The sequence below is a fragment of the Lagenorhynchus albirostris genome, chromosome 3 (genome assembly GCF_949774975.1).
Source record: "Lagenorhynchus albirostris chromosome 3, mLagAlb1.1, whole genome shotgun sequence".
In the NCBI taxonomy this organism is placed as follows: Eukaryota; Metazoa; Chordata; class Mammalia; order Artiodactyla; family Delphinidae; genus Lagenorhynchus; species Lagenorhynchus albirostris.
Genome location: NC_083097.1, coordinates 28,452,115 through 28,466,238, shown reverse-complemented (window position 1 = coordinate 28,466,238; position 14,124 = coordinate 28,452,115). Strand labels below are relative to the sequence as shown.

The following is a 14,124-nucleotide window of genomic DNA, read 5'->3' as shown; positions in this document are numbered from 1 at the left end:
TATTACAGCAACTCAATTTGGTAAGATGACTGGTGATCTTAAAGTCTTATCTTTGTCCTTTTTAAATGAAGAAAATTAAATATTAGCTAACAAATATAATTGATTCATGCTACTCTTTTTGTATGGAGCCCATGCTAGGAAAAATAATCAAAGGGTGCTTTATGATGAAAAGGTTTGAACCAATGACTGAGAAATATATTCTGTTTCGCCCAGTGTTGTGTAACTTAAATTAAATCTATTATGTACCTTAAAATTCAATAATAAGTTGGACACAGAAAGGAAATACCTTGAAGGGTGGTTCAGCAAAAAATACTGATTCCTTTCCTGAAAGTGGTGTTGAAGTTATTGATCTTGAGGAAGACACATCACTCAACTAAAGAAACAAAGTGAAAACCATCAATAAAGAGTCCTTTTTCAAAGTCTTCTACAGTGCCAAAGAATTAGCCTATTTAACCAATGCAAATAAATCTAACAATAATTATCCTTAGTTTCAATTAATTCAAGGGTAACATATTTTCAGTGTAATTCAGCTACCTCAAATACTTTTTGAAAGTTTGCCCAGTAGAATTAACTACGGAACTTCACTCCTATATTCACTAGAATTAACGTTAAAAATTTATAAAACTTCTATTGCAGATTGAGAATATTGTTAATGAATATGCTAATGTATTTAACATTACTTACTGGATGAGATATTCTGCTCAAATATTTGATATGGATTATTCTTTTTATGGCCTATGATTCTTTTAATAACAAACCCTGGCCTGTTTTTATTTACCATTTCATAGATATTCAAGCTTCCTCCTCTATTCAGTAATCACCATAAGCTCAGAAATGAAAGCTGTTTTTTAATATTAGTCAACCTTAAGTGTAACAGGAAAGGCAAATGTATTGTAACAACGTTTAATAAACCAACTAAAATTCATTTTCAACTAGCGCCTCACCAGCTACACATTCTCCCCCACTTTACTAGAGCTGTTAATACGAGCTCTGAAAGTACAGTGAGCTCATTATCTCGAGGAAAAAGTTCCTGTCTTGGATTTTAAGAATTTTGAGGTTTTTAAAAAAGATATGGTTCAATTCTTCAGTTTTGAAATAAGAATCAACATTATTTCCATACTAATAATCAAAATTCTTCATACCACTACTTGTAATTTAAAACCACTACAGAAAATTTCAAATAAGCATTTAAGGGTCAATTTTAAAACAGTTCTTTTTGGCCTAAACACAAAATGACAAAATTATGGCTTTGTTGTTATATGTTTGTTCATTGTTGGTTTTCTTTTATTTTTACCTGGGTAGGACTGATAGGAGGTGGTGGAGCTTTGCGTTTTTTTGGAGTTCCACTTCTCTCTGAGCTTATTTTAGAGACTTGATCATGCTGAAAGTTGTCACAGTCCAAAGAATGGAGGTGGGTTAGTTAGGTTAGTAAAGTCTGAGTAAATAGCTTCATCAAACAAATGAGAAAAACCTCAACAGTTCATGCATTTCTTACTTTATCCAGATCTGAAATCTGCTACCAACATAAAAATAAGTAATATGCATGCTCCAAGTTTTCTTCTAGCAGCCCATGCTTTAAAGCAAGAAAATAAAAAACACAAGACAAAACCAGATTAAGTTGGTATGGAGAACCGGGAAAGTAGAGAATAAGGGGTTGTTTACCACAACTTAGAACCCAGAATACATTCATAGTCTAGCTTCCATCTTAATGCAAAGCAGTGGTATTTCCCCGACCTTTTCATTACTTCCAGTCCTTTTCTTAAAGAGTATACAGTTGACCCTCCATATCCACAGTTTTCACATCCAGATTCAACCATCTGCATATCCCAGAATTCCAGATACAGAGAGCCAACTGTATCACACTATTTTATATAAGGGAATTGAGCTTCTGCAGATTTTGTTATTCCCTGCAGATACCAAGGAATGACCATAAACATGGGGAAAAAGGGAGAACCTCAGCTCTGAAGGTTATGGATAAATATAACACAATTGGTACAAAATAAATTCATTATCAAGTATTTGCTGATTATGATAATTTTTTCAAGAACCTTGATGTATAAATAAATAAAACAGCCAAATATATATCTCATTAATAAACAGAGGTGACTATGTTTTTAGGAAAAACTCCAAAGTAACAGGGTAAACTTCTCAATTTCTATCTGTGTAAAATGAATGACATTTTAGAAAAGCTCTAATTAAAATAAAAGAAAATGCTAAATCTCTTACTTTCATTAACTAACATGGCTATGGACAGAGTTCTGTAATTCCTGTGATATTACAAGTAGTTAAAATACTGTTGTTCTCAGAGTTAAAATCACATCAAACCTTTTCACACCAGTAGGAAATATTAGTATATTTCAGAAAAAGATGAATATATAAGTAGCAAGTTTAAAGTTACATGCTTTGGAAATAGGGTAAATCATTAAGAAAATATTTACCACCTTACAATGAATCATTTATTCCAAAGATATTTTACTCCTTAAGTAGTTTCAGCATAGTCTTTATCACTTTCCTAATGGACCACAGAGTGGTTTAATTAGAACATGTTCAAACTCCCACAGGCAATGATGAAAAAGAATCTCCATCCCCAAAGATAAATACCTGCTTTGGTTTTGTTGGTGTCTTTAAATCTATAGAAGAAAAGTGAGGGGGAAAAAAAAACCTATAAGAACCATAATTACTCATATCCACTTTGGGTGGCGGAGTATATAAACACACAGCCACACACTCACACATACCCATACACACAACATACACAATATTCAACACTATTTTTCTCCAGAAATATATTTAAAAGAATAATAAAATATATTGCACAAATTCCTTTAACCTTTGGGGAAAATGGAGTGGATAAATTTAAAACAACACTGGCTATTTTCTTTCACATACCAGCATCCTGAGAGATTTTTGATAATAGAAGGCTTTGAATTCCTGCATTTTCTGAGAGTTTGGAATAATGTAAGGCATTGTGTCCAAGAGAATCTACAAGGTTTAGGTCTGCCCCCTTTTTAATTAAGGCTTCCACAATGTTAGAGCTGCCAATCTCACAAGCCAGCATGAGAGCAGTTCTAAAGAATGAGGAGACAAAAAATTAGTACACAAAATGTGAAAACTTGTTGCTAGGAAATCATTTCATTTGTCTTAAAAACAGAGGAAAGAAGACTAAGTGCAGTTAAACCTGTACTACACTTAATTTTCTAGGAAATTCAAAGTGGAATGCTATCAAAATAAAATTGGGTTGCTGTTTTATAAAACTTCAGATTAAATCAGAACATTAAATATTAGGTCAAATAACATAGACATAATCTTCTAAATATGATGGAATTTAATACGATTGGCACAAACCTTGCCTTTTTTACAAATCAAGTTTTTTAAACAACCTATAACATTATTAAGACTGTTTTTAAAAAACAACCAATATGTTTACTTTTATTTTGCATGAAAAGGCAAAGGAAACGGCCTATTCATTTTAGCATTTAATAATCTCATCACAGACACAGTCAGCAATGATGCTCCCAGAGGTCTGGGGAAAATATTTTTTAAGTCAAAACAGATTCTTCTTTTTTTTTTTTTTAGTTTATTAATTAATTTATTTATTTATTTTTGCTGTGTTGGGTCTTTGTTTCTGTGCGAGGGCTTTCTCTAGTTGTGGCAAGCGGGGGCCACTCTTCATCGCGGTGCACGGGCCTCTCACTATCGCGGCCTCTGTTGTTGCGGAGCACAGACGCGCAGGCTCAGTAGTTGTGGCTCACGGGCCTAGTTGCTCCGTGGCATGTGGGATCCTCCCAGACCAGGGCTTGAACCCCTGTCCCCTGCATTAGCAGGCAGATTCTCAACCACTGCGCCACCAGGGAAGCCCAAAACAAATTCTTAATTATCCAAAAAGGCAGAAATCAGTAAAAGAAAGAAATTAAAACTGCTTTAAAACAAACGATCCAAAATACATCTCTGATATTTTGAAAGCTTCTCAGAATGTGGATATCACTGAAATAACATGCTTTCTAATTCTGTGGTACCTTCCATTTTTGTCTCTGGAATTTACATCTGCTCCATGATCCAGGAGAAAGCGACAGACCTCACTGTGGCCATTTTGTACTGCAAGAAGCAGTGGTATATTCCCATCCTAGGAGACAAATTCAGATTAAGATTTATAACTTAGATGACAAATGCCGGAACTGCAAAGGTCCTTATTCCTTCTACATTTATTCCTGACTTGTCCTGCTGGTCTTACATTTGACCCACCAAAGTAGTCTGCCCCCTAATAGGCCAATGTCACACCCTAACACTACCCTTGTTATGGAATCCCACCGACTGTGGGCTTTTCCTCAGGAGTCAGTCTCTCGGGCTGCTTGTTGCAACTATGATGTGAGAGAGAGTGGAACGCCAAGTATGTAAAGGCTCGAGGCAAGTATACCATGTTTATTGAGAAATGGTTCCCCATGGTTCTGGAGAAATGAAGGGTTGTTTCCATATGGCATTTGTAGGTCCCACCGCTCTAAGCAGTTTCTTCTAGTGAACTACACATATCCTAGTATCCTGCCATGCCACCAGTCTTCTCAGAAAGCATACCCTTTCATAATCTTACTAGGTACCGAAACATATGTTAAGAGTTTATTTGTTCATTACTGACACATGACTAGATAAAGGGACTGATGGAAAGAATGATTTGTTTAATATAACAATTGGCAATTCCTTTAGAAAAAAGAATTAGATCCCAACTCATACAAACTATGTAAAATGGATTAAGAATCGCAACATTACAGTATGAAACGAATGAAAAAAAAATACTAGAATTTATAGGTGACAATTTCCAGAATCTTAATTTGAAGTGGGGTCTGACTCAAATTATGTAAACCATAAAGAGAGGCTTTTATTCTGCTCTTGACTTGAACATACCCCACAAATGGGGTCGACAGTAATTTTAAGGTGGACGTATTCAAATAGGCAAAGGAAAAAAAAAGTTACAATATATCCAATTATTTTAACATGGGGATATTTAAAAATACAATTGCTGCTTAAGGATTAAGTATCCACTCAAAGTCGAACTTCAGAATTTCTAGAAAATTATCTCTGTGAAGTTATAATACTTTCTGGTTATAAAGTACCGAGATTCAGGGAGCGTGAATTTATTTACAGATTCTCAATGCTCACTTCGCAATGTCCCCATCAGGTATAACTTACACATGCCAAGTCCCATGCTACAGCAGGAAATTTAACCCTATCATCAGAAGCCGTAGGCATGTCAGTTTATTCTCAAAATAGCCCAGCAAGGTCAAAATCGGCTACAAGTGGTCTTTAAAATCGGAAAACCCTGGTACCAAAGGTAATATATGGGGTGCAAAAAGAAAATAATAGAACTTCTATTTAGACTTATTTTTTATTTATGAAAATCAAGAAATTAAGCCTTATTCGTATTTAGGTTGCTGGTAAGCCACGTGTCTATCCTTAGAAGCAAACAGAGGAAGTGCATGCTGCAAAACGTTTTATTAACGGTTTAAGGACCAACGGGGATAATACTTAAATCTGTTTTGCACAAGAGGATCTAGGTCGGAAAGCAATAGACTTTTACCAAATGCTTGGGTCTCTAAGGTCTTCGTGACTCCCAGAAGTAGCCCATGGTGCTCTAGACACCAGTGTCCATCTGCACGTCTAGTGGTCACCTGGTACTTACCAAATCCTTGAGGTTTATGGGGCTTTTGTGCTCGCAAAGAACCTGCACAGCTTGAAGGCAGCCCTGTGCCGCTGAGAGAAAGAAGACACAGAAACCACAGCCAATCACAAAGCTACTCTCACAGCCAGGGGCATCAAACACTTCTATGAAGGAAAAGTTCACCTTCCACCCAGTTTGCATATGTTGCATTGAAGAGAAACGATGTCAGAATGGTTAAGTGGTGTTTTAAATTACTGTTTAATTTCGGTGTCATCCAGACCTAAAGGCAGTGCTTGCCAGTTGTTGCCTTTAGGCAAACCTTTGGTTTAGCTTTTCGTGGGACTTAGCTTTTCCTCAACTAGCACTAAAAGAAATTTGCAAATCTCATCATCCTGGACTTCAGTACCAATGTTGCGTCACTTGAAACTGTGTGACAGATAGTAAAACCAAATGTTGATAAATAAAACTGATTGATGTTCCTTTTGATCCCCAAGTAAAAAAAAAATCTGTACCACACAGTACCTGAAATCTACAAATGCTCATGAATATCTCTTAAACAAGAACCTAACGTTAATTAAAATATAATAACCAGGACAATTTTTACTAGTTGTTTGGCAGGCGACTGACAAATTCTAGCTGTATTCCTCCATAAAACCCTACACAATTTGCAAACTGAGGAAAATGGGAATGATGTCTACGAATGACGACAGAAAACGGCATCAGGAATAACAATGGCAAGGTTAATGGCTTAAATAAGGAAAACGAACACTTACTGTTTCTCATGGCAGAAGAAGACAAATAAGAGAATGAAAATTACCTGCATAATGTAAAGCTGTTTTCCCAGAGCTGTCGATACTTTCGGCTGGGCATTTAGACTGTAAGACAAAAATCAATAAATACGTAGAATAAAATTCAGTTCATCCTTTTCCTGCAAGGTATGATGCAACTTCCTAAGAAAAGTATAATAAACATGAATAAGTCCCAACTGTTGTGCTCCAGGGGCCCAGGGTCTCATGGGGAGGGAGACTCATCTCCAAGTAATCATGACACAGGTGAACTGTCACCTCTTGGCTGCTTTGACCGTCCCCTCTCTCTTCCATCAACTCTGTTGCCAACAGATCATCCCCACCAGCTAACAAACATGCTCTAGGATTTCTCATCTTGATCCCACCTTTCCCCCCATTTCCTGCCCTAATTCTCTATCCGCCATCACAAAACCAACTTCCTGTTAAGAACTGTCCCACACAAGCCATGTTTCCTCGTCTCCCATTTATTCCTGGGCTCACTGCAGTTGGGCGTTTGCCCTCAAGACTCCACAGGGATGGCCCTGATCCAAGTGGCCAGCCACCTTCGTGTTTCCAACGATGGCAAACATGCTTGCCCTCCTCTTACCAACCTCTCCCCGGCAATCCACTCCCTCTTCTCCAAACACTCTCTCCTTTAGCCCCTAGAGCCCTGCCTGGCCCATCCGATCTTGGTTTTCCCCCCACTGCTCTGGCCACGCCTGCCCCTTTAGCCAAACATAAAACTGTGGGGCTCCTAAGTGTTCTTTCTCTAAGCTCTCTCCCTCAGTAATCTCAACCACACCCATAGCTCGAAATCCCATTAGAAGCTAATGCCTCCCGAGTGTATATCTTAACAGTGACAACACTACTGTGTAAGCATTGGCTATTAGTATGTGCCAGGTACTGTTCAAAGAATTGTTTTAAGGCTCTTGACAATCCTATTTACCGATGAGGAAACTGAGGTACAAAGAAGTTAGTAATTTGCTCGGGTCACAGTAAGTGGCAGAGCCAGGATTCAAAGCCAGACAGGCTGGGCTACAGGAAGTGTCCATATCTGTACACAGCAGATGGCATCTCTGAGCCCCCGGCTTGACAACCCACAGCCTATTTCACATTTCCGCCTGATGTCTCAAATGCAGCACAGCCAACACTTCTGGTTTCCCCTCCCCGCCACGCAGCCCGAGCCGTCCCTGCCTCTGTCAACAGTGCTATCATCAGTCCAGTCACTGAGCCAGAAACCACCGAGTCATCCTTGATTTCTTCTCCTCTTCCTCCTGCCACGTCCTGTCAATTCTGTCCCCAAAACACACCCCGATCTACTCTCCTCTCTTCCTCCATTGTCACCACCTGGTCTGAGCCAACACCTGCTCACCTGGACAGCCTTGATGGCCACCTGGCTGTCCTCAGCTCTTTAGTCAATTCTCTGTACAAATAGAGTGAACTTCTAAACCGCCAGTGTCGCTCTTTACTGCAAAGTCCTCCACAGTTCCACACTGTACTCTGAGGAATCACTGTCTGCCCATCATGACACACAAGGCTGCAGCCTGGGCCCTTCTTTTTTTTTTTTTTTTGGTGGCCTCCCTGCACGGCATGACCAGAGATTACCCACGCCCCCTGCAGTGGAAGCGCAGAGTCTCAACCACTGGACCGCCAGGGAAGCCCCCTGGGCCCTTCTTTCTGCTCCTCATTGCTTTGCCCCCAGCCCACCCACTGGCTTTCTTTCCTCCCCGGCTAGTTAGTGACTTTCCTACCTCAGGCCTTTTGTACTTGCTGTTCTCTCTGCTTGGAATGCTCTTCGCACAGCTGAGTTCTCAGCTTAAATATCACCTCCTCCCCGGGGGCCTTCCTGAACATCCCTCCTCACTCCCCTCTCACAATACTCTGTTAGATTTCTTCTCAGTGATGTGCCATCGGTCATGTGTATTTCTGTCTTCATTTACCAGACGCCAAGCTCCAGCAGGATAGGGGCTGCTCTGTGAGTAAATACTCGCTGCTTGACAGAGCGCATGGTGCCCAGGGACCACTTGCTACAAGAGAGAGTGGGGGAGAGTTCATCTGAAGACTCTCACAAGGCTCTCTTTGTGCCCATTGCCTTAAGGAGGTGGAACTTTGAAATGGTAGCCACTGGAGAAGGGAAGTCTCTCCAGCAGACAGATAGTAACAGCAAAAGGGCGGAGAGAGAGGGCGCAGGGTGAGGGGCGGCACGAGATGGCAGTGGCCCCATCACGGAGGGCGTGGGTCGCCCAGACGAGGAGTGAAGCAGTTACCAGAGGAGTGTAGGACCCAAGGTAAGCAGCCCATTAGGAGGCCGTCAAAGCCTCCAGTTTTAACAACTATCCAGAAAGAGGAACAGAATTCAGACAGTTTGCAGAGAGCAGGCAATGGTGGAAATGTTTGTCTGCCCTTCAGTGGTAAGAAGAATAGAGATCGCGTTACAGCTTACCATGTTTTGGCCTAATTTTAGAACAGCACAAGGAACTGTTTAAAGGCTTCAAAGATTCCAGGGAAAAACCAATCCATTTGCATAACCAGATATAAAATTACATTAGAGGCTAGAATATCTGGTCCTTGCCCATGAGGATTTCCAGCTTGTCAAGTTCATTCTTCCTTCAAATCAGAGCCAGATGCAAAGTCTGGATAGCCAAGCCAGGACGGGAATGGAGATTTAAAATACAAATAAGTTAAACAAAAATTTAAGGTTAAGGCCATGGGTGTGGAGGCAGGGAAGAAAAGTTCTATTGTAACTGTCTTTAGAGAGGAGCCTCAGAATAAAAATCATAATCATCATCATCACAGATGTTGACCTACGTTTCTTGAATTTCACTTCAAAGACCTGTTAAGGTTAAGCATTGCTGGCATTGGTGGTAGCTTGCATCAGGTAATGCAAGACAAGAAGCAGTGTGATCAACAGACCAGGACAAGTTGAAGAATGTGCCCATGTTGCTGCATTAGAATTGCAAAGCCAAATTAAAGCAAGATGCTGGGTCCCAAACGATGCTCAGGAAGGTCAAGACAACAGCTCAAGAGAACAGACATTACTCCAAACACATACGTTATTGCTCTGTGCTGTTCCTGAAAACAGCAAGCTTGCATTTTGACTGGCATCAGCTGGAAGTTACTGTACAAACTGCTGTTGGGATTTCAGGAAATATTCATCTTTAAAGAAATACAGAAGTCACCCTAAGCAATCATTATAAACTTCCTGGCAAGGTTATCAAACCAGGGAGTTGACCTAAAATTATAAAGAAGAATAAAACCAAGAACTTGAACAAAGACTAAGAACTAAAGGCTCATCAAGTTACATACAAGGAAACAGTGGTTGAAATTTCGCTTATCAAGAAAAGCTGCATTCTACTAATGATCGAGAGAGAATAAATACTAGGATACTGGAGATCCTGTATTATAAGGATCTCCAACAGCATGAAAATTTTTTTCAAGCTGACTATGTAAAGGGTACAAGTTCTTCCAATAAGGAAAAAAGAGCTGAATAAAGCAGAGAAAAGGGCTGGATCCCAGGAAGACACTCCAAATTTTGATTAGGATCCTCTTCTCTACCAGCGCAACTGCTATGGAAATAATCTTCTCCTTGGCTATACTGAAGCTTCTTAGGAAACCCAGGTTCTGGGATAATATTTGAAGGAGTACGTGTGTATGTGTTTGTTCTTTCACCCACAAGGTTACTTTCAAATTTTAAAAACGACACGTTTATAATTTTCTGTTGTTCCACTTTACCTGAAGGAGCTTCTTGACGCATTCATGGTGGCTGTTCTTAGCTGCAAGGTGCAAAGCACTGTGTCCTACATGGAATAAAAAAAAATTGTTTTTTAAATCTCTCATCTCTGTAATGAAGACAACTATGAGGAAATAAATTGTTCTCCAACAAAGACGGAATTGTTACTCTTGAGAATGAGGCCTCAACTTCTTCTCTGCAAAGTCCAGTGTGACAAAAGTGGGGAGAACACAGAGCATCCTGTCCCCTGGATAACGTTCACAGGCCATGCCAGCTGCTGTCCTCTTGGGGTACAATCGAGCTCTGGGCTAGAAGCTGGCGGTGGACTCCTGGTATGCACCTTGGAAGTTCTGCTTTCAGCTGTCAGCACGGGTGCCAGACGCCCCACGTCCATAACAGTCACACCAGGCCACGACTGCCACTGGCCCAGGAACCCAGCAAAGGCAGCCAGCGAGCCAGCAGGGAGCACACCGAACACCCGATGAAACCCCACTTCCACCTCTCGTTTCTCCCTCCCCCAAATGTGCTCCAGCTCTGTATGGAAATTACCTGGAGTTCAGATGTCCCACATTCTTACACGGAAGAAGGAAAAGGGTTATATAAAAACAACACACTAGCAAAGTAGCATCTTTTCACGCTCCCTTCACAGAACATTACAACATGAGACTCTCTGACCTTTCTGTGGCCAGATTACTTTAGGAAATTTTAATGCTATACCCAGGCCCCTCCCCGCTACCACCGAATGGGCCTCAGAGTTTCTATGGAAGAGGGGCTTAGAGGCAGCCCTACTAGACCAGCAGGCTCCACCCAAGGGCCCTGGCAAATTACTCTTTGCTTGGCCTGGACCCTCCTCCTCTAAGATAACCACCCAGCTTGCCCTCGTACCTCCCTCGGATGCCACCAAAACACAGTCTTCTGACCTCATCTCTGGTCACAGACCAGCATCTCTGGTCTTTCCTGACCTCACCACTTAAAATTCCAGTTCCTCCTCCTCCTCTTTTAGGGTGAGGGGCGGCACGAGATGGCAGTGGCCCCATCACGGAGGGGGCCACTGCCCCCTTCATAACACTTTTATCCTTTTATTCTTTTATGCTTCATTCTTTTATCCTTCATAGCACTCAGCACCTTCAACTCTCCCTTTCCACCCCACTCCTTTCTCTCCCTACACACTCTCTCTCTCTCTCTCCCTCTCCCTCTCCCTCTCCCTCCCCCTCCCCCTCCCCCTCCCCTCCCCCTCCCCCTCCCCCTCCCTCTCTCCCTCTCCCTCTCCCTCTCTCTCCTCCCTCTCTCTCTCTCTCTCTCTCTCCTCTCTCTCTCTCTCTCTCTCTCTCTCTCTCTCTCTCTCTCTCTCTCTCGGCTCTCGATACACATTTGCTCACTTGAATTAGAGGGTATGTCCACTACAGATGTCTGCAGAGTGGTATTTGGAGGGAGGGAACCAAAGTTACCACTGCCAGCCAACCCAATACACCTAGGAAACTCCTAAATCCTGCGTCTGTAAACTGTTTGACCAAGATACCCCCAGTGGAACACCTGTAAGCAACCCACACTTTGGAACAGGCTTAAAGCATGTTTCTCAGCCTTACTGCTCTTGACATTTGAAGCTGTGGAAGGTGGTCCTATGTACTATAGGATGGTGAGTAGCATCTCTGGCCTCTACCCACTGGACGTCCAGTTGGGACGATCAGAAATGTCCCCAGACATCGCCAAATATCGCCTGGATGGGTGGGAATCACCCCCGGTTGAGAACCCCTGGCTTAGAGGACCCCTCTTTTATATGGTGGTCCAGGACCCCTCTTTTATAGGGTGGTCCAGTCTCCAAATACCGTTTCTCCTTTCTGAATTAGTCTTTATAATAACCCTGACCAGAAATCCACTAATTATTAGGTTATCATATGGCTAGGAAATACCGTATTTAAAATGAGAGGGTTTTAGGACCACAGTGAGCTGCACAAAAGCATGTGTGAGGTCAAAAGATCAGATTCCTTCTTTTCTGAGTAGCTGCACAGAGATTTTCTGGGTATGTGTGAGGGGAGTTAATTGATGGGGGTAGAACACTGACGCAAGGAATCCTTTGACCTCCTCCCAAGTGGATGAGGGTGAGGAAGGTCAGGAGATGAGGGACTGAGACCCTTGGAAGCAGGAAGACAAAAGATCTTCTCTTCCCCTTCCTCCTTTTACCGCAGGAGACCCCCTCCTTTCAGGATGTATAACACACAATAGTGAGTTCAGTTACACTATGCGTTAAATAGGTTTTGGTGGGTTAGCCTGGCCCTCAACCATCATTTATACCAGTGTTTCTAAAGACAAGCACATTCTGTGTTTTAAACAAATGCCTTACAGATGAACTTCTGGAACCCATCCTGATTGTAAGTAGAAGACTGTTTATGTCGTGTATGCAATGCCTTAACTTTTGTCTACCCTGTGGACAAAAGCTCTTCTACATAAATAGCACCCACTGGAAAAAGGCACAGTTCTCCAAAGACAAGAGGGGAGGGAGATTGAAACAATTCAGCATAAAATAAATAACAGGCTTTTATTTTTCACTCCAAGTGTTCTAGTCATACCTGGAAGTAAATGCTGTGTTTCTAGAGAAACAAAATTTTCTTATTCCTTGGCCCTGTGATGTGTTTTCCTAACCAGGAGCACAAAAGCATTTTTCACTTAAAAGTCTCAAAATTCAAACGATACATCATTCCCTGGACATTACACTGGAGTGAGATGTCTCTCACTGCTACCATTAAAACAAAATTCTCTTTCCAAATGCAAAATTTTCTGGAGAGAATATATTATATTAGTGACAGAACCTCACTGAAACGAGCCAGTGCATAAGTCTGGCCCCCACTCAGCTGTGGATCCGTCTGGAATATCAGGAAGCAACTTCCCTATAGGAAAATAACAGGGCAACCCTAATTCAAGTGCATCTCAGCAGAACTCTATAAGTGAACAGACCAGGGCTATTTATAAGTCAAGAGTCGTGGGCTATTCCAGGTGGTTTAAGAATCCTGTTATTGAAAGAGTCTAAGAAGGATGACCTAGCCATTGTAGCCATGAACACCATCCTCCAACCCACCTCAGAAAGCAACCATTTATTTATTCAGTGATTTAAGAGCGCTGCTGAAACAGAGAAGAACTCACTCATAGAGTGGAGGAACTACTACTGATGGCACTGAGAACACAGTCTTCAAGTGTAGGTGACAAATTTTTAAACCGATGAGGTCATAAGACACAAAGACATGACGAACAAGCACCAAAAGGCTGAAGTTTGAGAAATTATAGTTCCAGATTATAACATGGAGACATTTAGAAAAAGAAAGAGAATTAAATGATACTCGACTAGGTAAGGTTTAAAATATCTATTTAAGAACCAGAGTTTCAGAATGCTGAATATAAACAATAAAAGTGTAAATTAATTTGTTTCTTATTTACAACTTCAAATATATTTAAACAACTCTGTTCTCAGAAATGCTTATCTTTACATCAAGTTTTTAATCATTGAAGCATAAGTCTATTCACCTAGTTATAGTTCCAGGGGCGAGATCAGGGTATAAAAGATGTATTTTTAGTTTTTATTTTTATTTATTTAGTTTTATTTATTTATTTATTTATTTATTTATTTATTTATTATTTATAAAAGATGTATTTTTAGTTTTTATTTTTATTTTAGTTTTATTTATTTATTATTTATTTATTTATTTAGTTTTATTTATTTATTTTATCTTTTTTAGTTTTATTTATTAAAAATAATAGATACATGTATAGTATAACTGAATCACTTTGCTGTACACCTGAAACTAACACAACATGGTTAATCAAGTATACCCCAATATAAATGTTAACAAAAGAAAACCCCACAACACTGTAAATCAACTATATTTCAATTAAAAATAATTTTTAAAAAATCTGTCTTTTTTTATTGAAGTATAGTTGATTTGCAATGTTGTGTTAGTTTCTGGTGT

General features: G+C 40.4%; 1 protein-coding gene across 6 annotated transcripts in view; it reads right to left on the bottom strand.

Annotated features, from left to right (window-relative positions):
* The window catches only part of RAI14 (retinoic acid induced 14), a 147,605-nt gene that overhangs the window by 14,313 nt on the left and 119,168 nt on the right, over positions 1–14,124 (bottom strand). For 4 of the 6 annotated variants that reach the window (XM_060146943.1, XM_060146945.1, XM_060146944.1 and 1 more), the window contains 8 exons: positions 10,168–10,232; positions 6,468–6,525; positions 5,672–5,742; positions 4,017–4,123; positions 2,890–3,068; positions 2,602–2,630; positions 1,295–1,381; positions 287–373 (listed from right to left, as the gene is read on the bottom strand). In XM_060146943.1, coding sequence (XP_060002926.1) covers positions 287–373; positions 1,295–1,381; positions 2,602–2,630; positions 2,890–3,068; positions 4,017–4,123; positions 5,672–5,742; positions 6,468–6,525; positions 10,168–10,232 — 683 coding nt within the window. The remainder of the gene's footprint in view (positions 1–286; positions 374–1,294; positions 1,382–2,601; positions 2,631–2,889; positions 3,069–4,016; positions 4,124–5,671; positions 5,743–6,467; positions 6,526–10,167; positions 10,233–14,124) is intronic. The other 2 variants (XM_060146946.1, XM_060146947.1) reach the window with 1 other exon arrangement.